This window comes from Strix uralensis, chromosome 32 (genome assembly GCF_047716275.1).
Source record: "Strix uralensis isolate ZFMK-TIS-50842 chromosome 32, bStrUra1, whole genome shotgun sequence".
Taxonomy (NCBI): domain Eukaryota; kingdom Metazoa; phylum Chordata; class Aves; order Strigiformes; family Strigidae; genus Strix; species Strix uralensis.
The window spans coordinates 612,709-633,908 of NC_134003.1; the positions used below are offsets into that span (position 1 = coordinate 612,709).

The window sequence follows — 21,200 nt, forward strand, 5'->3', positions numbered from 1 at the left end:
AGTGAGTGGCTGGGCTGGGGGGGGGGGGGGGGCGGTGCGGTGCGGGCGCCGCGGCCGCCGGGACCGGAGGAGACCGGCGCGAGACCCATGGTGCCCCGGTGAGCGCGTGGGCCGGCCCGGGGCGGGGGGGCCGCGCCTGGAGGCCGTGACGGGGTCGGTGCGGCCTGCGCAGCCCCGCGGGAGCGGCTGGGCCGTGCGGGGCACCCGGCGGCTGTGTAGGCCCCGAAGCTCCCGGGGCGGGCGAGGCCGGGCCGTGCCCCGGGGAGCCCCTGCGGCGGTGGTGCCGCCGGGACTGAGGCCTCCCGCTCGCCGGCGCGCACCGCTCGCCGCCACTACTAGCGAGCGGGGCGTCCCGCCGCAGCCGCCCCCGGGGCACGGCACTGCCTCCTCCGGCGCTGCGGGGGCCGGGCCGCCCTCCCCCGCTGCCTCTGTGCGCCCAGCGCAGGGGAACCGAGAGCGGGGGTCTCGGGGCCCCGCGGGGCGGGCCCGGTTCCCTCCCCTGGGGCTGTGCCAGCCGCTCGGTTGCCTCCAGGGGTGAGACCGACGCCCTGGACCCCGCCGGTGTGGCGGCCGCTGTGCGCGCCCAGGGCCGTTTGATGGGCTCCAGCTCGCGTCGCCCCTTCCCGGGCGCTCAGGGGTGTGTGCCGGGGCGGTACACGGGAGGGAGGCCGGCTCGAGGGGCGCTGTCTGGCCCCAGGCTGGTGTGACCCCCGCAGGGACGGGTCACCGGCTGCGTTTGGAGGGATCTTTGGCCCCCACAGTACCTGGGTGCGCCCTGCTGCCACCCTGCCTTCAGCCCTGCCTGTGCTTCGCCGCTTCGGAGGAAGGCAGGGGGTGAGGATCCAGAGCAGACCCCGCCATTGCGGACAGGGGTAGATATTCCCCCTTGCAGGTCTTTGCCTTCCCCCTGGCCATGCGTTGTGTCCGTCCGTTACAGGCTTGTCCCTGCTTCTCCGGTTGAATCTCTCAGATGGGGTCACCTACACGCTGCACTGGCCTGGGGACACCCCAGACGCAGGTTCCGAGGAAATGTGACCCGGGTCCTGCCCGCTGGGTTGGTGCTGTGGAAGCCTGTGGGCAAAGGGCAGCTCTCGGCAGCGCTCCCCAAGGGTGCACTGGCCTCGGCCTGTTCCAGAGGGGTCAAAGACACCATCTCTTCCCAGCTGAGCGGGGCCTGAGGATCCACCCACAGCCCTGTGGTGGGGAGCACTGTGGCTGGGCCGCCACTGCCCCCAGGAGCTGCGCAGGGCAGTCGCCACCCCTGAAAGGGGACACAACTGGGTCCCAAGGAGGCTTTGGCGAGGCTAAACACCCCAAGTTGGGGTCCTGATCCTCATTCCCTGCCGCCAGCCTTGATCCCTGGCATCCAAAGGGCCTCGTCGCCACCTTTGCTCGGCAGTGAGTGACCTGGCACAGTGCTACCGGGCCCTGCCCAGGGCAGATCTGCGCCGCTGTGCCTGCCAAGTGGGGCCTTCCTTATCTCACTGCCTCCAGAGCTAATCACGTTAGCGCCCGCCTGGGCTCCGGCGCAGGCTTTGCAGGCCCCAGATAAGGGCATGATTGCTGCGAGGAAGTAAATTGTGTTTGCTGCTTTGCGCTGCTCAGCTGGCCCATCCCCGACCGCATCGGCTGGGCAGTGGGAGTGGGAAGGGCTGCTCATGCTTCACTTGCCTTGTTTTCCTCTTGCAGAGCTTCCTGCCCCTCCTGACTCCCCTCTCGTAGCCTCTTTCCACAACTCCCTTCTTCACTGCTCCCCTGGGGAGGAGGAGGCTCTGCCTGTCCTTCTGTGTCAGGGTGGCAGGAGGGGGCAGCTCTGCCCTCCTGGGCTTTCTCCACTCTCCCCTCTTGCGTGTGGCCTCTGGGTGCTGGTTTTGGGACTGGGCAGGGATCGGCTCCGACATTTGTCTTGGGTCACGGAGTGACTCTCGGCCTCTGACACCGTTTGCTGGTGCGGGCAAGGTCTGAGCAGAGCCACGCTCGGCCTCGTGTGCCTGCCCTGGCACACGCCAGCTCCGTCCTCCCTCGGATGGGAAGCAGGAGACTTCCCTGGCTCTCTCACCCCGTGTATCGGCAGCACGTTGCGCGGCTGCTACAGCCCCGTCTGCCTGCGGTCAGCGAGGAGGAGCAGGGTCTGCCTCTTGGCGCCAGGGCCACCGCCTCGGCAGTCCCGGGCAGGGCTGGCTAACTCCCTGTTTGTCCCCGAACCGCAGGTCGGAGTGCCAGACGAGAGGGGCTGTGCGTTTCTGTTCCCTGCCCGGGGCCTGCCCTGCCCTCCGCCGGCGATGGAGTACGTGGTAAGGACTTCGGTGGAGGGCTAGCTGGCTTCGGTGGTGGATCCTGCCTCCCCTCTCTCCCTGCTGGCAGGGCCGCAGCCTCCTCCCCAGGTCTCCGCTGGCATCTCCCAGTCCCTCTTCTGAGCGGCGGAGAGGTTGCGTGCAGGACCGGGTATATGCTGTGTGATGCTGTTGTGATGTTTGGGGGGTAAAAAAGCAGCCGTTGGCTGCATTTGAGTGTTTTTCTTTGCTTTTCCCCCTGCCCCAGAGGCTTGGGGTTGGCTCCACTGCAGACTGAGGGGGTCTCCTGCCCCGGGTGAGATGTGTACGTGCGGCAGCGGCCGGCGCGCGGCTGCCTGCTCCTCACTGTGATTTCTTGCCAAACCACTGGCATGTTCCAGGTCTCTGACTCAGCTCCCAGTTTGTGTTTCCTGGGAGGATGTCGGGCTCTGGCCCGGTAGCCGGGCCCTGAGCGTCCCCTCTCTGCTCCTCTTTCTCGCCTTGGGCCGTGTGTGAAGTCCCAACCCCAGGCATCCAAAAGTAGCCCACGTCCCTCTGCCTCTCCCACGCGTGGGGAGGGTCCAGCACCTCTCCTTGCTGCTGGGGCACGAGGAGCGGCTGGGCCGGGACGTGTCCCCGGAGCTCGGGGGCGGTTGTTCTGGCTGCTCCGCTGCCAGAGCTCGCTGCCGGCCTCTCTGGCAAGGAGAAGGGCTTCTGCCTGCTGGATGGGGCTCAAGGGCTGCCTGTTCAGGCAGGGCTGTTGTTCCTTGGCTCCGCACGCGTTTTGGTTTGCATTCCGTGCTCTGAGCCCGCTGGGAAAGGGTCTCTGATGCCCTGGGGTGGGCTCTGGAGCTGGGGGAGCCGTGGCAGTGGCACCTCTGGTCTCTGAGGGCTGGGAGCAGCGATGTGTCTTGTTACCAGCCGGTGCAGGCTGGCAGGGTGACGTGGGCCGGCTGGCCTCAGGAGGTTCTGATAAAATCAGAAATTGTTCCATCTTATAAAAGCAGAGGCCTGTCTGAGCAGGGGACTGTGGCTCCTGGGGCGTGCCAGCCCCTCGGTGCATGGCGGGGATGGCTGCTCCGAGCCCCGTCGCCTTTCTGGGCAACAGCCGGGCCCTGGCGTGGTGGGAAGGGGCTGAGGAGACCCCCCCACCCCTCCCCCTGCGCAATTCCCTACTGCTCTTGTCCTGGCAGGGCCCTGGGGAGGTGTTGGGGCTCACAGAGCCCGTGCTGGGGGACCCCAACCCCACATCTCGGCCCTCGTGGGCAAACCCCACTGCCCCGCACCCATTCGACACCGCCCATCTGGGCTCCCCCCGGCAGCCGGGGGCTGTGGCTGGCCCCTCACGGGGCTGGCGGCTTCCTGGCTCCCTGGCCCCGGGCTTCCTGCTTTTCTTTAGAGCAGCAGCGCTGCTGGCCACGGGAAGGTCACAGCGCCGAGCGGCCGGGGGGCCCCCGGCGGGGACGAACGCTTCGCGGGACGGCTGGCGTGGGCTCCCCGCGCCTGGGGGACCACCGCCGGCAGCGGTTGAGGTGGGGGCTGACACTCGCGGAGGCGGCGTGCGCGGCCGAGGCGATGTTCTGGCGCCAGGAGGAGGCGGTTGACGGACCCGCCGGCATGAGCTGCAGCCCCTCGCGCCATGCAGGAGGCTATTTCCAGCTCCGTCCTGGCTTCCATTTCCCTGTCCCTGTGTGGCGGTGTGCCAGCGGTTGGGAAGCGGGGCAGGCAGCTGCCAGCACCGAGCAGTGCGTGGCGGCGGGTCCAAGCAGGGAGAGCCCTTCCCTTGGCGTGGATTTACCCGGTTTTGGCTTGGTGGCCGGTTTTACGGAGCGCCTGGTGCCCGGGAAGGCGCTGGCCCGTGGTGGGACGGAGGGGTTGGGCACTGTGGGGCTAGCTGAAATCCCTGGGGCTAGCTAAAATCCCTGCTTCAGCCCACAGTGGGTGGAAGTGGGGAGAGCTCTTGCCCTGCGGGGAGGCTGGTGCGGACGAGGCCATGGAGAGCAGCATGGCTGTGGGCGGCGCGAGTGGACTGGCCCGAGGTCACACCGGTTCATCGAGGATGGGGGAGCAGGGGAGATTTGCCCTGACACCCCGTGCCCGCAGGCGGGGGGCTCTACCCGGCTCTCCACGGTAGAAGGGGCCGAGGTTTGCCCCCCGGCATGCTCTCGTGGCTCGCTCCCGCTAGCTCCGCCTGTGACCTTGATTTTTCTGCTCCAGATAGGCGCTGGGTCCCCACCCCTCGCTGGGAGCCCCTCCTGCGCTGCGCCCCAGCCCGCGCGCAGCCCCCGCCGCGGGCAGAGCCTGCCCCGTCGCCCGTGAGTCAGCACGGCCCTTCCAATTAGCGGCAGCCCCCTTCTTCTCCTCTCCCGGGAGGAGCCGTCGCTCAGCGCTGGCCGGGATGCGGGAAGCAGCAACAGCAGCAATTAAGAGCAGCCGCCTCTTCTGCCGGCTCCCCGCCACAGCCGGGGACCCGCGCTGAGCCCTGCCTCACCCCGCCGGACAAGCCCACCTGTATCCTGCTCCTGGGCATCCTCCTCTTCCTCCCACCGGATCCGTGCTTTCGAAGGGCTGGATGTCCCTGCAGCTGCGAGCACCGGTGGCATCTCAGCGTCGCGGCCCCCCTGGCTTTGGGCGCTGCTCCTCCCGGCAGAGCCCGGGGAGCCAACGGCGGCTGCCCGCCGCTGGCACGTGGGTTGCGTAGCGCTGGCTGCCACAGAAGGACCTTGTTCGCTCCTGGACGGTGCTGGGAACGGGGCTGGGCTGAGCTTGGATGCGTTCTGTGGCTGCCTTGTCTCAGGGCTTTAAATATTCATGCTTTTGATTTCCTCTTAGCGGCGTTGGGGCAGCGCAGGGACCGGGGGGGAGGAAAGCTGTGCTGGACCCAGCGGCGGGGCAGAGGGGGCCGGATCCGGCCCCGGCTGAAGACAATGGGATTTGTTGCCGTCCCGGTGCAGGAGCAGCGCGGGGCCGTGGGGCTTGAGGACCTCCAGGCCGGGGGTCGAGTGTGCTGAGCCTCCCCGCTCTCTGTGCCGGCGGCTCTCTGGGGCGTCGCCGCGGCCCCGTTTCCTCCCCGGCGCGGTGGGAGCGCGGGGTCTCTCTCCCACGTCTGGCCGGATCCGCGCATCCCTGCTGACGCCGATCGCCATCGATCGGCTGCAACGGCGCGGAGCCGGGCAGCCCCCGGCCCCGCTGCCTGGCGTCCCGGGACCGGCTCTCCCTGCCAGCCATGCCGGGCTGGCGCGGACCTGGTGTGGAGCTCGGCCCGGGCTTCTGCTTGGGGGTGGCTTCCCGGCGGCTTCAGGCACTTGGACTCTCCATGGGGCCTCCGTGAGACCTGGGTGGCTGCTTCCACCCCGCTGCCGCACGGGACGGGCCAGCGCCGGCCCTTCTCGCCTCTCTCCGGCATGGATCTCCTGCAGAAGAGCAAATACAGCCACCTGCGGAATGAGTCTGTCTCCTCTCTGGAGGAGGCTGTGGGGGGCCTGGGGGTCCCGGCCTCCCCGGTGGAGTCCCTCGCAGGCGCGCGGTCTCTGCCTGCCTCCCTCTCCTCCTCCTCCCTCTGCCCCGCGGCGCCTCTCGGGGAGCTCTCGCCCGAGTCGGAGGACAGCCCCACCACCCTCTGCTCCTTCTTCCCCAAAATGGCCAACCTGAAGCTCTCAAACCCCGCCAACCTGCTCAGCCTGCGGGGCTCCTCGGCCGGCGGTAGCCCGGGGGACCCCGGCCCTGCTGGGACACTGGCACCGACACCGAGGGGGGCTACCAGCCCCGACTCAGCGGGACCTGTCGCTGTCTGTTCCCAGGATATGAACAAGTTGAGCTGCGGGAAGAAGACGCGGGTGGAAGGCGGCCAGCTGGGGGGTGACGAATGGACCCGCCACGGCAGCTTCGTCAATAAGCCCACCCGCGGCTGGCTGCACCCCGATGACAAGGTCATGGGCCCCGGGGTCTCCTACCACGTCCGGGTGAGTGCTGAGGGCTGGGGTGGGGGGGATGTGGGAAGGGTCACGGAGGGGATTTGGGAGCCTCCTGGAGTGCTCCTTGGGGGTGGCAGGTGGGCAGTGGGATTCGCAGGGAGGGTACCGCTATGGACCTGGGGTGGGGGGGGGGGGATTGGGGCCCCGGTGCCCTCCCTGGCTGCGCGGGGAGCGAACCCCGGGGCCGGCCGGGCTGACCCTGCTCTCTCCCCCAGTACATGGGCTGTGTGGAAGTTCTCCAGTCCATGAGGGCTTTGGATTTCAACACCAGGACGCAGGTCACCAGGTGAGCTCTGCCTCTCCCCAGGGGCTGCCGCTTTTGGGGGGGTGGCTCCGAGCCCTGCGCAAGCCCCTGGTGGCGTGTTGGGGCTTTCGGTGGGGGCCAGGCTGCTTGCAGCCCCATCAGATAATGCTGATGTGCTTCCCCTGCCTCAAAGAGCCCTGGCCGGTGCTGCCCAAGGGGTTCCTGTTTGTCACCCTGTCCCTTCTGCACTTGTCCCCACGTCCTCGCTCCCGTGGTTGGGGGGTTACAGGGAAACGGGGAGGGCAGGCGCTGGCAGGGGGGGGACTGACATCCCTCTCTGCTCCCTGCAGGGAGGCCATTGGGCTGGTGTGCGAGGCCGTGCCCGGTGCCAAGGGAGCTGTGCGGAGGAGGAAGGTGAGGCTGGGCTGGGCAGCTGCCGGGGGGAGCATGGACGGCCGCCTGGGCATGGGGCCAAGGGCCAGCTCCCAGCCCAACTGGCCGTGCCCGGGCTGCTCTGATCTCCCACCACGGCTCAGGCTGGCGGAGCTGGGCTGGAGCGGTGGCGAGCACGAGGTGCCTGTTTCCTCTGCGGAGGATGGCAGGACATGCCCTGTCCCCGCTGCAGCCGGGCTGTGCCCAGCCCGGGGAGCCCCTTTCCCCACACTGCCGTTTGCCCCCAGCCCTGCGGCCGCTCCCTGAACTCCATCCTGGGCAAGAGCAACCTGAAGTTCGCCGGCATGCCCATCACCTTGACCATCTCCACCAGCAGCCTCAACCTCATGGCTTCTGACTGCAAGCAGGTGAAAGTGGGGAGGTGCTGGGCACTGGGCGGGTGGCTTTTAGGCGAGCAGGACCCCTCGTGTCCCCCATCCCATGCACTGCTGGGGCAGGGGATGTCTCCAGCCTCCCTAAGGGATATCTGGGTGGGTTTTGCAACCTGCTGAGTGCCCCAGTCCCTGGGGGTGAAAGGATTGGAGCAATACCCCACATGCTTTGAAGCATCTGTCCTGCAAACGATGAGACCCAAGTCCCCGGGCCTGGGGCGAGGTCTCCTGGGTTTGACCCCGCTCCCAGTGGCCCTGTTGGTGTCCCAGTCCTTTTCCTGATGGCCTGTGGCTCATAACCAGGGCTTGTAAGCCCCTGGTGCCAGGCCAGCTCTGGGAGGATCGTGGCAGGCGGAAGGTGCTGCCTCCAGCTGGGCGCAGAGGAGCTCCTGGCTGCGTCCAACAAACTCTCTGCCTTGCAGATCATTGCCAACCACCACATGCAGTCCATCTCCTTCGCTTCTGGGGGAGACCCGGTGAGTACACAGGATCCCCGTGTGTCCGTGCCCTGCCCCGGGATGGGGATCGGTGCCTCTCCTGCCCTCTCCCCAAAGTCTTGGGCACTGTGCTCCTCGGCAGCCCCGTCTCACGCTGGTGTCTCACCCACAGGACACAGCCGAGTATGTCGCTTATGTTGCCAAAGACCCCGTCAATCAGAGAGGTGAGGCTGCTGCTGAGGGTCCTCCATCCCAGAACCCCCCTTTGGTGGATGTTTAAGCACAGCTCAGTGTGGTGGGGAGACACTGGGACTCCCGGAAGGAAGCTCTGGGGTACATAGAGCAGGATTGAGGGGTGGAGAACTTAATGTTGGGGTTCCACATTCCCTCCCCAGCCTGCCATATCCTGGAGTGCCCCGAGGGCTTGGCGCAGGACGTGATCAGCACCATCGGACAGGCCTTCGAGCTGCGGTTCAAGCAGTACCTGAAAAACCCCCCAAAGCTGGTGACACCTCACGACAGGTACGGGCAGGGCTGCGTGGGAAGGTGGGAGAATGTCTGAGATCATTTGGTTTTGGAGAGATGATGCAGCCTTGGCTGCTCATCTGTGCCGTGCCTTCCCAGGATGGCAGGGTTTGATGGCTCTGCCTGGGATGAGGAAGAGGAGGAACCAGCCCCGGATCACCAGTACTACAACGACTTCCCTGGAAAGGAGCCTCCCATCGGGGGGGTCGTGGACATGCGGCTGCGGGATGGGGCTGCTCAGACCCCCAATCACTTGGGGGCCACGCTGGTAAGGCTCTGGGCGCGTCCTCGTGGGGAGGCTCCGTCTTACAAGGGAGGTGCAGAGACCCCGACCGGGCCGTGGGCTCTTCGCTCGGGGTTGTTCCACTGCGAGAGCCACGGAATGTCTCTCCCCGGCACCTCTAGCAGGGGGTGGGGAGCAGGAAGGGGTGGGGAGCACAGCGGGGCTCAGCACCCACCTCTCCCTGCAGCCCGTGGGCCAGACGTCCGGCGGGGAGTACGACCCCCGGAAGCAGCACGCTCCTGCCCAAGGTAACGGGAGGGATGTGGCCGCTCCCCATCTGCTTTCCCGGAGCCCCAGCGGTCCGACAGCGGGCACTGGTGGTGGGGCCGAGGCAGGCTGGAGCCCTGCTGACCCCCAGTGCTCTTGGTAGCAGGGAGAGAGAAGTACCCGGCTCCGGTGGGCGCGTCCGGCCGCACGGACCTGTTCGATGACCCGTCTTACGTCAACGTGCAGAACATGGACAAGACGCGCCAAGTGTCGGCCACCGGCCCCCCCGCCACAGCCAACGGCAGCACCCAGAGAGACCTCTTTGACATGAGTGAGTGGGACGGCGGCTGCAGCTGTGCCTGGGCTGGGGGTGGGTGGTTGTGGGGTCAGTCCCAGACCCGCCCCGTGGCTCCTTTCTCCCTGCAGAGCCCTTTGAAGATGCCCTGCGTGTCCCCCCGGCCGTGGCTGTGGGGCTTCCCCCTGCCCAGGTGGTGGCCTCCATGGAGGAGCAGCTGCGACGGGAGCCCTGGTACCACGGGAAGATGAACCGTAAAGAGGCCGAGAAGCTGCTGAAGGTGAACGGAGACTTTCTGGTGCGGGAGAGCACCACCACCCCGGGCCAGTACGTGCTGACCGGCTTGCAGGGCGGGCAGCCCAAGCATCTGCTGCTCGTCGATCCTGAGGGAGTGGTGAGTCCACATAACGCCCCGGGGACGGAGCTTGGCACAGCTTTGGGGGAGGCCCTGGGGGTTACAAGAGCTGCCAGGGCATTGGGCTTCCCCCCCAGTTCTCTGGGGGACTCCTCTGGGCTGATTTGGGGGATGGAAAGGGCATGGTGGAGCGTGGGGGTGAGGGGTGCTTCCCCCACGTCGGTGCTTTGGCCTCTCCTGGGCCTCGGCAGCCTCCTGAGTGCCCCTTCCCCGGCCCCCCAGGTGAGGACGAAAGACCACCGCTTCGAGAGCGTCAGCCACCTCATCAGCTACCACATGGACAATCACCTGCCCATCATCTCGGCCGGCAGCGAGATGTGCCTGCAGCAGCCTGTGGAGAGGAGACTGTGAGCGCCCGGGGGGCCCCGGTGCGCAGCGCCCCCCCTCCCCACCCTGCTCCCTGCCCCAGGGAGCCCTCGGACTCTCAGCCGGGTTCTCTGCTCGGGACTGAGCGTGGACTTGGCCGGGGCTGAGGCCACCGTCCCCCTCTGCCACGTGGAGAGCTGGTGGCTGCAGCGGGGGCGGGGGCGGCCCGGGCAGCGTGGTGTGAGCTGCCTGCAGGGTGGGGGGCTGTTCTTGCCAAAGCCGCTGCCTCCTCCCAGCTCCAGCCTTTGCACAGCAGCTCAGCTCCTACCAAAACCTGGCCCCGCTGCCGTGCTGCGGCCGCTCCCCGCTCACAGCCTGGGTGCAGGCCTCAGGGCTGGTGGAGCCGAGCCCCCCCCCGCCCCCGCTGTTGGAGTTGGGGGGCAGCCCGGCCTCGTCCCCTGGGCTGTGGAGGGGGGGGGCTGCGGGGGGCTCTGCTCCCCCAAGCACAAGGCCCGGCCGGCCCCACGCCCACTTGTACCCGATCACTTTACGTGTTAACTCTGTGCCTTGACCCCGCAGGTCCCACACTCTTATGCAATGCTGGGGGGCGGGGGGCTGGGGCAGAGCCCCCCCTCCACACTCCCAGCCCCCGCCGTGCCCCTTCCTGGGACGTGCTCCTCCGCACCCCCTCCCTGCCCGCCCTCCTGGGGGTCCCAGCTGGGCACGGCCGGCTCTGGCAGCCCCGGGGGGGCAGTGGGAGGGTGTGTGTGTGTCCCCCCCTCCTTGCATGCACGGTGTTACTCCCCCCAAGCCAAAGTGCAGCCCTGCCCCTCGCAGCCCCCCAGGGCCCCGCTATACCAAAGGAACCGGCGGTTGGTATTAAAGTTGGTATTTCTCTAGGCCCTGCCTGGTGTGAGCGGGGGGGAACACGGGGAGGGGGGGGCGAGCACCGGGCACACGGCCCCTCCCGCCCCTGGCGTCGGCGTCGCCCCCTCCTCTGGCACACGGGTCCCTCGCTTCGCGTCCCCCCCCCCCCCGGCCTTGCACATGGTCCCTCCCGCTCTCCCCTATGGCTGCGGCGCATGGTTCGTCCCGCTTCCCCCCCCCGTCAGCGCGCAGCACTTGGTCCACCCCGGCCCCCTGCCCCGCCCCGCGCTCCGTGATTGGTTGCGTCCCGAGATGGGCTCCACCCCGCGCCCTGCGATTGGCTCCGCCCCGCGCCCCGCGATTGGCCCCGCGCGGGTCCTGCTTCCGGTTCCGGTCGGGGCCGCCGCGCGCCGTGCGGAGGAGCGGCGGCGGGGCCATGGCGCCGCGCCGGCTGTGAGGGCCATGGCGGCCCCGCACGCAGAGAAGCTGGAGGGAGGCGTCCCGGCCCCGCCGCCCCCGCCGGGGCCCCCGCACCCCGCGGGCAGCGCCGCCGCCGGTGGGCCCGGCCGGAAGCAGGGGAAAGCAGGTGAGCGCGGGCGGCCGGGCCGGGCCGGGGCGGCGGGGTGTGTGTGTGAGGGGGAAACCGGCCCCGGCTGACGCGGCCCCGCGTGTCCCCGCAGGGCTGCAGATGAAGAGCCCCGAGAAGAAACGGCGCAAGTCCAACACACAGGTAGGGCCGGGCGGCACCGGCACCGGCACCGGGGGGGGCGCCGCAGCCCTGACCGCCGCTCTCTCCCCGCAGGGCCCCGCCTACTCGCACCTCTCGGAGTTCGCGCCGCCGCCCACCCCCATGGTGGATCACCTGGTGGCCTCCAACCCCTTCGAGGATGATTTCGGGGCCCCCAAGGTGGGGGCGGCCCCCGCCCCCTTTCTGGGCAGCCCCGTGCCCTTCGGCGGCTTCCGCGTCCAGGGGGGGATGTCGCCGCAGGTGCCCCCCGGTTATGGCGGGGGCCCGCAGCCCCTGCGGAGGCAGCCCCCCCCCTTCGCCCCCGGGCAGATGGGCCCGGCCTTCAGCATGCCCCCCCAGAACCCCAACTACGTCCAGCCCGGGGGCATGAGTTTCCCCGGGCAGCCCTTCAGCCAGCCCCTCGGACAGAACTTCAGCCCCCCCACGGGGCAGCTCATGCAGGGGCCCGTCGGGGGCTTTGGGCCCATGATCTCCCCCACCATGGGGCAGCCCCCCCGGGGGGACATGGGCCCCGGGCCGGCTCTCAACCCCCCCGGGGGACCAGCAGTGGCTCAGCGCTTCAGCCAACCCGGCAACCTCTTTGGACAGTCGCCCATGCAGCGCCCGGGGCAGAACATGCCCCCTCTGCCCCCCACCGCCAGCCCCTTCCCCGGGGCTGACCCCAGCTTCCCCGCCGGCGGCGAGGAGGGGGGCAAGAACCTCAACCCCCCACCCAGTACCTTCGCCCAGGAGCAGCACTCGGGCTCCCCCGCCGCCGTCAACGGGGCGCAGCCCGGTTTTGCCCCCAACAGCGCCGGCCGCGGCACCGGCACCCCGGAAACCAACAGCCTCCCGCCTCCCCCCCCCGGCAAGGCGGCCGGCGGTTCGGGTCACCAACCGCCCCCGGGGCTGGTTTACCCCTGCGGGGCTTGTCGCAACGAGGTGAACGACGACCAGGACGCCATTTTGTGCGAGGCCTCCTGCCAGAAGTGGTTCCACCGGGAGTGCACGGGGATGACGGAGAACGCCTACGGGCTGCTCACCACCGAGGCCTCCGCCGTCTGGGCCTGCGACTTCTGCCTGAAGACGAAGGAGATCCAGTCGGTCTACGTCCGCGAGGGCATGGGACAGCTGGTGGCCGCCAACGACGGCTGAGCCGCCCCCCGCCGCCATGTACAGCTTCCCCTGACGATTTAGGACCAAACCCCCTTTTTTATTTGTAGCCGTTGCCCCCCCTCGCCAGCCAGAGAGACACCGCCTGCGGCTCCTCACCGGGCACCGGCTGCTGTTGGGACCCGCCGCGGGCTCTGGGCCGGTGCTGGCCGCGCTGTCACCGGCCCTTTGCTGCGGCTCCGGCCCCGGTGCACCGGCCCCTCGGGGACTGAGGCTCCCCGGTGCCACCCCCCAGCTCTCCCCGTGGGGTCAGAGCTGTTTCTGGGGGGAGCGATCTGGTCCTCACCCCCATCCCGGAGCCCTGCAGTGGTCCCGGTGCCCCCCCCTCCACATGCTGGGGGCACTCCCGGTGCTCCCCACCCCCCTCCCCGGTGCTCGGGACAGCCCCGGTGCCCCTCCCCCTTCCCCCATTTTAGCCGATCGTTAATGGAAACTTTTGTACCGTCGCTATAAAACTCTGAAACACGCGTGTCCGTGTCTCACTCCGCTCCCGCCGGGGGTTGGGGGGGGTGTGGGGGGGGTATCCGGTACCGGGGGGGACCCCACGTGCCTCCCCCGCCCCGGGTCATCCCATTGGTCCGTCGCGGCCGCCGCCCCCCCCATTGGCTGTTCGCGTCACGTGCGCGCCCCTTCCCGAGGGCGGCGACCGGCACCGGGAGAAAGTTACCGGAGGGACCGAGGGAAAGTTCCCGGCGGCACCTCGGCAGCGGTACCAGGTACCGCCCGGCCCTGGGGACCGCCGCGGCGGGGACCGCGTCCCCGGGCAGGGCTGGGGCCGGGACCGGGCGGGGCCCGGGGGTGGCGGCCCCGGGCCGGGGTTGCGCAGCGGAGCGGTGGGCACGGCCATTGTCCGGTGCGACGGTTCGGGGTGTCACCGGCGGGGGACGTCACCCCCCTTCCCTCCGGAGTGCTTGTGGGTCCCTGGAGGTGGGGGCGGGGGGATGCTTGAGATCCCCTTCCCGGTACCGTCGCCTTCCTGCCGGGTCCCGGTGTCCCCAGCCCGGGCCCCGCGTCCCCCGTCCACCTGCCGGGCGGCATCACCGGGCTAAAAATACCCCGCGGCAGCAGCTGGTGCCGGCGGGGTGTGTGTGGGGGGGTGTCCGGGGCTGCCGGGGAAGTCCCCAACCGCGGGTAGGGTTTGGGGACCGGCCGTCGCGGGGACAACGGCTCCCCCGGTCCGGTCCCGGTGGTACCGGGAGCCGGGTCACGTCCCTCCGTCTTCTTGCAGGTGGCTCTGGGCTGTCCCCATGGCCGAGAAATCGCCCTCCCGGGACCCGGACAGCACCTGGGTGCTGGCGGGCGGTGAGGTGAGGGCTGGGGACCCGGGCTGGGGACCCGCCCCCCCTTCCGGGGAGCACCCCAGAGCCTGCCCGGAGCTGCAGGCAGGGGGAGGCAGCGGGGGGGGGGGGGGGGGTTGAGGCTGAAGGTGCCACCCCCACCCTCCTCCTGCTTCTCCCAGGGTTTGCCCATCGACACGGTGGGTCCGGAGCAGGATTCGGCCTCCCACAGCACCGAGGATGAGGAGCCAGAGGAGGAGGAAGGCCCCCAGGACACTGTCACAGGCAGGTGGCAGCCGCAGGGATGGGACAGACCCGGTGGCCCCCCCCCGCGCCACCGCCTCACCGCCGCTCTCTCCCTCTCCCCAGCTGTGGCCACCAATGGCGCAGCCGCCGGCCCTGACCTGGCCCAGCACCCCGAGAGCAGCGAACTGGGGGTGAGCCTGGGGGCTGAGGGGGGGGGCCTGGGGGTCCTGCTGGCCCTGTGGGGACATGTGACACCCCAGCGCCTGTGTCTGCAGGACCCAGAGGAGCGTTGGGACCCCACGGCCGGGGCGGTGCCCCCCCTGGATGGCTCTGCGGAACCTGCCGTGCCGGAGGGCGACGAACAGGAGGAGCCCGAGGCTGAGCTGGGGCCCTGCCCTGACACCCCCAAAGCAGGTCAGGCCCTCCCAGGGGGTCGCTCCGGTGGGGGGGTCCATCCGTGCTGGGGTGCAGACCCTCCCTGGAGGTGCCCCACCCCGTCTCTCCCCAGGGCCACCAACGGAGGAGGGGAGCTGCACCAGCAGCGACGATGACACAGAGAGGCTGTGGCAACAGCAGGGCCACGAGCCCCATTCCGGGCCCCCCCGTTCGGCATCTGCCCCGCACCGGGGGCCACTGGACACCGGTGACAAGGACGGGCTGAACATGAGCAAGTGCCTGCTGGCTGTCTTGGTGCTGATGGCCGTGGGGCTGCTGATTATCTCCGGTGAGGGGGGGTCCCAGGGGCAAGGGTGGGGGTCCCAGGGGCAGAGTGGGGTTTCCATGGGCAGGGTGGGGGTCCTGGTGTCCTCCTCATTGTCCCTTTCTCTCCCCAGGTGGCATCTACGACGCGGTGGATGGTGAGTATGGGGTCTGTCCTGCCCGGGCAGGGTGCAGCCCCGTGGCAGCCTGGACGTTCGGCCGTGGTTTGGAACGTCCCCGTCCGGTTCCTCCCCAGACCCCGTGAAGAGTGAGGTGATCCGGGATGTGGCGGCCGGGGAGCAGGAGTCACCGCTGCCTGCTGCCGGCAACGTAAGGAGGGTCTGCAGCGGGGCTCAGCACCACCCCCTGAGCCAGTCAGAGAGGGACCTGGGGGGGATTGGTAATGAGCCAGCAGTGTGCCCAGGGGGCCAAGAAGGCCAATGGCATCCTGGCTTGTACCAGCACCAGCGTGGCCAGCAGGGACAGGGAAGGGATGTGACCCCTGGGCTCGGCACTGGGGAGGCCGCCCCTCGATGAGTGGGTTCAGTTTTGGGCCCCTCACTCCAAAAAGGCCATTGAATGACTCGAGCTTGTCCAGAGAATGGCAACGGAGCTGGTGCAGGGTCTGGAGCACAGGTCTGATGGGGAGCGGCTGAGGGACCTGGGGGGGTTTAGTGTGGAGAAGAGGAGGCTGAGGGGAGACCTCCTGGCCCTCTGCAACTCCCTGAAAGGAGGGTGCAGAGAGGGGGGAGGAGTCTCTTGAGCCAAGGACCCAGCGGCAGGCCAAGAGGGAATGGCCTCAAGCTGCGCCAGGGCAGGGTCAGACTGGCTCTTAGGAAGGATTTCTTTGCAGAAGGGGTTGTTGGGCGTTGGAATGGGCTGCCCAGGGCAGGGGGGGAGTCCCCATCCCTGGAGGGGTTGAAGAGTCGGGTTGAGCCAGCGCTGAGGGATCTGGTGGAGTTGGGAACGGTCAGGGTGAGGTTCATGGTTGGGCTGGAGGAGCTTCAAGGGCTTTTCCAACCCAGATGATTCTGGGATTCTGTGAGCTGGCCAAGGGGCAGCGGCACCCTCAGCGCCCCCCAGGGCGCTCCCCATCCTTCCTCTCCCCCAGGACTCGCAGCAGAAGCTCCCCCCATCAGACACCGGGGACCCCCAGAGCGTCCAGTCCGTGAGCCTCCTCCTGGACAAGCTGGCCAAGGAGAACCAGGAGATCCGGCTCATGCAGGCCGAGCTGCAGGTGGGTGAGCTCAGCTGGGCCTGGGGCCACCAAGTGCTGCGTCCCAGTGCTGTTCTCCCCCTCCCACCTCACTCACGGCTCCCCCCCACGTCCTCCCCCTGCCCCAGACCCACAAGGAAGAGCTGCATGCTCTGCTGCAGAAGAGCGAGGGCGAAGCGGCGGCGGCCGGGGCGCAGCAGCAGAGCCTGGCCGCGGAGAACGCGCGGCTACGTGCGGCGTTGGAGCAGGAGGCTGCCGCGCTCCGCGACGCCCGGGCCGAGCTGCAGCGCCTGCGGGCTGCGGGGACACCGGGCAGCCCCGGGGTCGGGGAACCGGTGGCAGAGCAGCCCCCTGGTGCGGGTGCCCCAGCCCGTGGCGAGGGTGCGGCACGGCGGCATGGCTGGCTGGCTTCGGTGCGGCAGGAGCTGGCGGGTGTCCTGGAACGGGCGCGGGGCCCTGGGGGGCTCAAGGGGCTCCTGGAGGAGCTGAGCGCCCTGGAGCAGCGCCTGGGCTGGGAGCTGGAGGCGGACGGGGTCAAGTCCTTCCCCGGACCCTGGAAAAAACCGTACAAGGCAGAGAAGAAGGAAAACAGGCGGCAAAAGCGGCACAGCGCCGGGGGGGCCCCCCACGAGCGGGAAAAGAGGGAGCAGGGCAAACCCCACAGGCACGGGAAGGATTCCCGGCCCCCCCGGGAGCACAAGCCGGGAAAAACCTGGGGGAAATCATCTCACAGCTCCCCCCAGCACAGCCCCCGCGAGCTGCCCCGGCTCAACCGGTACCGGGCACCCCAGGGCTGCTCGGGGGTGGCCGACTGCGCCCGCAAGGAGGGCCGGGAGGTGCTGGGGGCCGCGCTGGAGCCGGTGCAGAAGGCAGAATTCCTGCGGCTGTTGGAGGGTTTCATGGGGCGGCTGGGCTGGGGGGGATATTTTGGGGGGCTGGCGGCGCAGCTGGACGGCGCCTTCGGGGCCGACGGCGCCTTCGCCCACGACCGCCTGCGCTTTGTCGACTTCGTGGATGACGTGGAGGAGCTGCTGGAGGAGGTGGCGCGGCGGGAGCGGGGCGACGAGGAGGCGGCCGACGGCTTCGAGGAATACGTGCTGCGGCACTATGGCGGGTGAGCCGGGACGGGGGGGCTCGGGGGGGGGGGTGGTGTGAGCCCCAGCACCCCATCGTGACCCCCCCCTTTTCTTGCAGCACTGCCGGGAAGGAGCCGGGCCGGAGGGCTGCGCGGCAGCACGGCACGGGGGGGTAGAGCCGGGGGGCAGCGCTGGGGCGGCCGCCCCACCATGAGCCTTCATTTGGGGCTCCCCACGGGCTGTTTTTGGGGGGCCAGGGGCTGCCCGTTGCACCCCCCCAGGGCTGGGTAGCGCCGGGTCCCCGATCGGACGCACTGTGTGATTCTGCGCTGCCACCACGCAATAAAAGTCACCGCTGGGCAGAGCTGTGCCGGGTGTGGGGAAAAACGGGGTGCTGGGGAGGGGGAAACAGGGTGCAGGAGGAAAGGGGGGGTGCAAAGGGGGAGCAGGGGGTGTTGGGGGGTGAAGGGTGCTGGGGAAAAGGGGGAGTTGCTGGGGAGGAGTGGGGGGTGCTGGGGTGGAAAAGAGTGCTGGGGGAAAGGGGGGTTCAGAGGAGGAACGGGGTGCTGGGGGGAAAAGGGGGTGCTGGGGGAACCGGGGGTGATGGCGGAGAAAGGGGGGTAACGGGGTGCTGTGGAGGGAATGGGGGGTCCTGGGGGCAACAGGGGGTGATGGTGGGAAGGGGGGTGCTGGGGGGAGCAGGGGTATTGGGGGGGGAAAAGAGTGCTGGGGGAAAGGGGGGTTCAGGGGAGGAGCGGGGTGCTGGGAGGAAAGGGGGTGCTGCAGAGGGAACGGGGTGCTGGGGGGAACAGGGGGTGCTGGGGGAGAAAGGAGGGTAATGGGGTGCTGTGGAGGGAACAGGGGGTGCTGGGGGAACGGGGTGCAGGCAGGAAGGGGGGTGCTGGGGGAAAGGGGGGTTCAGGGGAGGAGCGGGGTGCTGGGGGGAATTGAGGGTCCTGGGGGGAAAGGGAGACAACTGGGTGCTGTGGAGGGAACAGGGGTGCTGGGGGGCGCCGGGGCCCCGCCGTGTCCCAGCGGGGTTTTGGGGTGCCCCCCACCGCCCCCCCGCGCTGTGCCGGCCCCGCCCTGCAGGGGGCGCGGGGAGGCGGGAGCCCCGCGGGGGGGCGGAGTCAGCGGTGCCTCGCCCCGCCCCCTTCGGGTCGTACCACTCTGCGTCCGCGGGGGGGCGGGCGGGGGCGGGGCCAGAGCGGGCGGGGGCGTGTCCGGGGGCGGGGCCCGGCGGGCGGATGGCGGCGCCGCGCGCGCTGCTGCTGTTGAGCGGGAAGAGGAAGTCGGGGAAGGACTTCGTGGCCGAGGAGCTCCGGAGCCGGTACCGGGAGGGGCGGGGCCGGGAGGCCGGGCTGGGTGGAGCCGGGGCCGGGGCCGTCCCGCTGAGTTCTCTCCCGCAGGCTGGGCCCCGACGTCTGCATCGTCCTGCGCCTCTCCGGGCCCCTCAAGGAGCAGTACGCCCAGGTACGCCACGCCCGGCCGTGCCGCGCCGTGTCACGCCACGCCGGGCCACGCTGGGCCACACAGAGCCACGCCGGGCCACGCTGAGCCACACTGGGCCACGCTGGACCACACAGAGCCACACCATGCCACACTGGGCCACGTTGGACCACACAGAGCCACACCATGCCACGCTGAGCCACGCTGTGCCACACTGGGCCACACAAAGCCACGCCGTGCCACGCTGTGCCACGCTGGGCCTCGCTGGGCCATGCCGGGCCACACTGGGCCACGCCGGGCCACGCTGGGCCTCGTAGAGCCACACTGTGCCACACTGGGCCACTCTGGGCCAAGCTGGGCCTTGCAGAGCCACACCGGGCCACACTGGGCCTCGCTGGGCCACGTTGGGCCATACCAAGCTGGGCCACGCTGTGCTGTGCTGTGCCGGGCCACGCTGTGCCAGACCGTGCTGAGCTGTGCCATGCCGCACCACGCTGGGCCACGCCGAGCCGTGCCACGCTGTGCCACACTGTGGCGAGCTGCGCCACGCTGTGTCATACCGAGCTGTGCCGTGCTGCACCACGTCGTGCCAAGCTGTGCCATGCCACACCACGCTGTGCCACACCGTGCCAAGTTGTGCCACACTGTGCCGTGCCAAGCTGTGCCACGCTGTGCCTCACTGTGCTGTGTCATGCCACGCTGAGCCACGCCACGCTGTGCCACACTGTGCCGAGCTCTGCCACGCTGCACCACGCTGTGCCGAACTGTGCCGCACTGCACCACCTCACGCCGTGCCGTACCGCGCCGTGCCGCACCACACCGTGCTGTGCTGAGTCGTGGCGTGCTGCACCAAGCCGTGCCGTGCCACGCCGTCCCCCGGCACGGGCTGTGCCCGCTGACCCCCCTCTCCCTGCAGGAGCACGGCCTGGACTTCCAGCGGCTCCTGGACGCCAGCGCCTACAAGGAGACGTACCGGCAGGACATGATCCGCTGGGGCGAGGAGAAGCGCCGCGCCGACCCCGGGTTCTTCTGCAGGGCGGCGGTGCAGGGAGCGGCGCAGCCGGTGTGGGTGAGCGGCCGGGGGGGAGCGTGGGGGGCGCAGGGGGGCGCGGGGCGGGCGCTGACGTGAGCCTCGGCGCAGGTGGTGAGCGACACGCGGCGCCTCTCGGACGTCGAGTGGTTCCGGGACGTCTATGGGGACGCGGTGCGGACCGTGCGGGTGGCGGCCACCGAGGAGACGAGGAAGAGGAGGAACTGGGTCTTCGTCGCCGGTAAGCGAGGGAACGAGCGCTGCTTCCCCGGCACCGCGGCTGCCCCATGGCACGGCTCTGCCTCTGCCACCGCCGTCCCCTGGCTGCGGGGGCCGGAGGTTTTAGCTAAAACCCCCCAACTCCAGAGGGGGGACTTGGAGGGGGGGGACGGATGGACAGACAGATCCTGACCCCCCTCGGGGGCCTCACCCAGGGGTGGATGACGCCGAGTCCGAGTGCGGCCTGGACCAGGGAGTGGCCTTCGACTGGGTGATCACCAACGACGGGGACGAGGTGGCCCTGGACGAGCAGCTGGAGACGCTGCTGCGGTGGCTCCGTGGCCGGCTATAGCCCGGTGACCCTCCGATGGGGTTTGGGGACTGTGTCACCCCCCCTGGCCCCACGGCATCCCCCCTCCTGCCTCGTGCCGGCCTGCAAATAAAGCTCTGACACGGAGAATCGCAGCCACCCCGGGTCTGTGTCTCATTTCCCTTTTGGGGGGGGGGGAAACACCTTCACGTGGAGCTGGGGGGACACGAGGAGGGGGACACGGGGCTGGGGGGCACAGGTGATGCCCCTCTGGCTGCGCCCCCACCCCCTGTGGGGGGTCCCCAGCTTTAGTAGGGTTGGGGGGGGGCAGAGGTGCAGTTTAATTCCCAACCACCCCGGGCGGGGTGGGAGGGGGGGGGTCACCAGCTGGGTGCTTCGTGGTTATTTTAATAAGCTTCCAGCGGCCAATTCCCTGCAGATTATCCGCTGCCCAAGCTCCTGCCCTAATACCCGCTCCTCTCCCACAGCAGCTGGGCACAGCTGGGGGGGGGGGGCCTGGGGGGGGGGGGGCGGGGGGTGTGTTGAGAGGGGGGATGTGAGTTTGGGAACGGGGATTAAGGTTTTATCCCCCCACACCCCATCGCTGCGGTCTCTGATCCCCCCTTGGGGACATCCCTGGGGTGTTGTGGTGGCGGGGGGGGGGACACACACCCCCGCCCCCCCAGCGCGGGAGCACCCGCTCCAGTTTCTGCCCGTAATCTCCAGTTTCCGTAAGGGGATTACGGGGTTTTATATAACGGGCGGGGGGGATGCCCGGTGTCCCCCCCCCCCACGCCCCGGGGCGGTTTGCTTCCCTCCGGGGACCCGCAGCTGTCGAGGGGGGAAACCCGATGGGGGGGGGGGGTGTGGAACCGCTGCGGGGTCGTTCGGGACTTGTAGTCCGCCGGGGTGCACCGGCGCCGGTACCGGCGCCGGTGCACCCCGGCGGACTACAAGTCCCGAACGACCCCGCAGAGACGCAGGAACCGGGGGCGCGGGGCGTGTGTGTGTGTGTGTAGGGGGGGGGGATACGAAGCGGGGAGCGGGCGGGGATGATGTCAGCCTGCGGGGAGCCCCGGCGCGGCCAATGGCGCGGCGGGGCCGGGCCAGCGGCGGCGGCGGCGGCGG

At 69.7% G+C, this 21,200-nt stretch overlaps 4 protein-coding genes across 10 annotated transcripts; all 4 read left to right on the forward strand.

Moving 5' to 3' along the window:
* Nucleotides 1-20: 20 nt before the first annotated feature.
* SHC1 (SHC adaptor protein 1) lies at nucleotides 21-10,682 on the forward strand. Of its 6 annotated transcripts, none has more exons than XM_074853528.1 (14): nucleotides 42-98; nucleotides 2,211-2,294; nucleotides 6,074-6,235; nucleotides 6,463-6,533; nucleotides 6,842-6,905; nucleotides 7,172-7,291; nucleotides 7,738-7,791; nucleotides 7,925-7,976; nucleotides 8,148-8,274; nucleotides 8,377-8,545; nucleotides 8,748-8,808; nucleotides 8,931-9,098; nucleotides 9,194-9,456; nucleotides 9,700-10,682. In XM_074853528.1, the coding sequence occupies exons 2-14, from the start codon at nucleotides 2,283-2,285 to the stop codon at nucleotides 9,826-9,828; spliced, it is 1,452 nt and encodes a 483-aa protein (XP_074709629.1). In that variant the 5' UTR covers nucleotides 42-98; nucleotides 2,211-2,282; the 3' UTR covers nucleotides 9,829-10,682. The 6 variants fall into 6 exon arrangements, with proteins under 6 accessions (XP_074709627.1, XP_074709629.1, XP_074709626.1 ...); XM_074853525.1 differs by having other exon boundaries at nucleotides 54-98; nucleotides 8,934-9,098; XM_074853526.1 differs by lacking the exon at nucleotides 2,211-2,294 and having other exon boundaries at nucleotides 21-98.
* A 133-nt stretch (nucleotides 10,683-10,815) lies between these two features.
* On the forward strand, nucleotides 10,816-13,017 carry PYGO2 (pygopus family PHD finger 2). The gene is made up of 3 exons (XM_074853529.1): nucleotides 10,816-11,236; nucleotides 11,331-11,380; nucleotides 11,453-13,017. The coding sequence occupies exons 1-3, from the start codon at nucleotides 10,831-10,833 to the stop codon at nucleotides 12,530-12,532; spliced, it is 1,536 nt and encodes a 511-aa protein (XP_074709630.1). The 5' UTR covers nucleotides 10,816-10,830; the 3' UTR covers nucleotides 12,533-13,017.
* A 133-nt stretch (nucleotides 13,018-13,150) lies between these two features.
* Nucleotides 13,151-17,426, forward strand: PBXIP1 (PBX homeobox interacting protein 1). 2 transcript variants are annotated; one of them, XM_074853520.1, is made up of 11 exons: nucleotides 13,151-13,266; nucleotides 13,779-13,857; nucleotides 14,010-14,112; nucleotides 14,197-14,264; nucleotides 14,349-14,487; nucleotides 14,582-14,797; nucleotides 14,907-14,930; nucleotides 15,029-15,102; nucleotides 15,884-16,009; nucleotides 16,117-17,102; nucleotides 17,183-17,426. In XM_074853520.1, the coding sequence occupies exons 2-11, from the start codon at nucleotides 13,798-13,800 to the stop codon at nucleotides 17,238-17,240; spliced, it is 1,854 nt and encodes a 617-aa protein (XP_074709621.1). In that variant the 5' UTR covers nucleotides 13,151-13,266; nucleotides 13,779-13,797; the 3' UTR covers nucleotides 17,241-17,426. The 2 variants fall into 2 exon arrangements, with proteins under 2 accessions (XP_074709621.1, XP_074709622.1); XM_074853521.1 differs by lacking the exon at nucleotides 13,151-13,266 and adding an exon at nucleotides 13,443-13,463.
* An 861-nt stretch (nucleotides 17,427-18,287) lies between these two features.
* On the forward strand, nucleotides 18,288-20,227 carry PMVK (phosphomevalonate kinase). Its single transcript, XM_074853094.1, has 5 exons — nucleotides 18,288-18,394; nucleotides 18,474-18,537; nucleotides 19,430-19,582; nucleotides 19,655-19,784; nucleotides 19,978-20,227. The coding sequence occupies exons 1-5, from the start codon at nucleotides 18,312-18,314 to the stop codon at nucleotides 20,112-20,114; spliced, it is 567 nt and encodes a 188-aa protein (XP_074709195.1). The 5' UTR covers nucleotides 18,288-18,311; the 3' UTR covers nucleotides 20,115-20,227.
* Nucleotides 20,228-21,200: the final 973 nt, after the last annotated feature.

What these genes read in the sequence shown, in the direction of transcription:
- PYGO2 (XM_074853529.1), top strand. Translation starts at nt 10,831, where the DNA reads ATGGTCCCTCCCGCTCTCCCCTATGGCTGCGGCGCATGGTTCGTCCCG. An exon ending in CCGGAAGCAGGGGAAAGCAG is followed by an intron (nt 11,237 to 11,330) that starts GTGAGCGCGGGC and finishes GTGTCCCCGCAG; the next exon opens with GGCTGCAGATGAAGAGCCCC. An exon ending in GGCGCAAGTCCAACACACAG is followed by an intron (nt 11,381 to 11,452) that starts GTAGGGCCGGGC and finishes CTCTCCCCGCAG; the next exon opens with GGCCCCGCCTACTCGCACCT.
- PMVK (XM_074853094.1), top strand. Translation starts at nt 18,312, where the DNA reads ATGGCGGCGCCGCGCGCGCTGCTGCTGTTGAGCGGGAAGAGGAAGTCG. An exon ending in GCCGAGGAGCTCCGGAGCCG is followed by an intron (nt 18,395 to 18,473) that starts GTACCGGGAGGG and finishes TCTCTCCCGCAG; the next exon opens with GCTGGGCCCCGACGTCTGCA. An exon ending in GAGCGGCGCAGCCGGTGTGG is followed by an intron (nt 19,583 to 19,654) that starts GTGAGCGGCCGG and finishes GCCTCGGCGCAG; the next exon opens with GTGGTGAGCGACACGCGGCG.
- SHC1 (XM_074853522.1), top strand. Translation starts at nt 5,678, where the DNA reads ATGGATCTCCTGCAGAAGAGCAAATACAGCCACCTGCGGAATGAGTCT. An exon ending in CTGGTGACACCTCACGACAG is followed by an intron (nt 8,275 to 8,376) that starts GTACGGGCAGGG and finishes GTGCCTTCCCAG; the next exon opens with GATGGCAGGGTTTGATGGCT. An exon ending in ATCACTTGGGGGCCACGCTG is followed by an intron (nt 8,546 to 8,747) that starts GTAAGGCTCTGG and finishes CTCTCCCTGCAG; the next exon opens with CCCGTGGGCCAGACGTCCGG.
- PBXIP1 (XM_074853520.1), top strand. Translation starts at nt 13,798, where the DNA reads ATGGCCGAGAAATCGCCCTCCCGGGACCCGGACAGCACCTGGGTGCTG. An exon ending in CCCCCAGGACACTGTCACAG is followed by an intron (nt 14,113 to 14,196) that starts GCAGGTGGCAGC and finishes CCCTCTCCCCAG; the next exon opens with CTGTGGCCACCAATGGCGCA. An exon ending in CGCTGCCTGCTGCCGGCAAC is followed by an intron (nt 15,103 to 15,883) that starts GTAAGGAGGGTC and finishes CCTCTCCCCCAG; the next exon opens with GACTCGCAGCAGAAGCTCCC.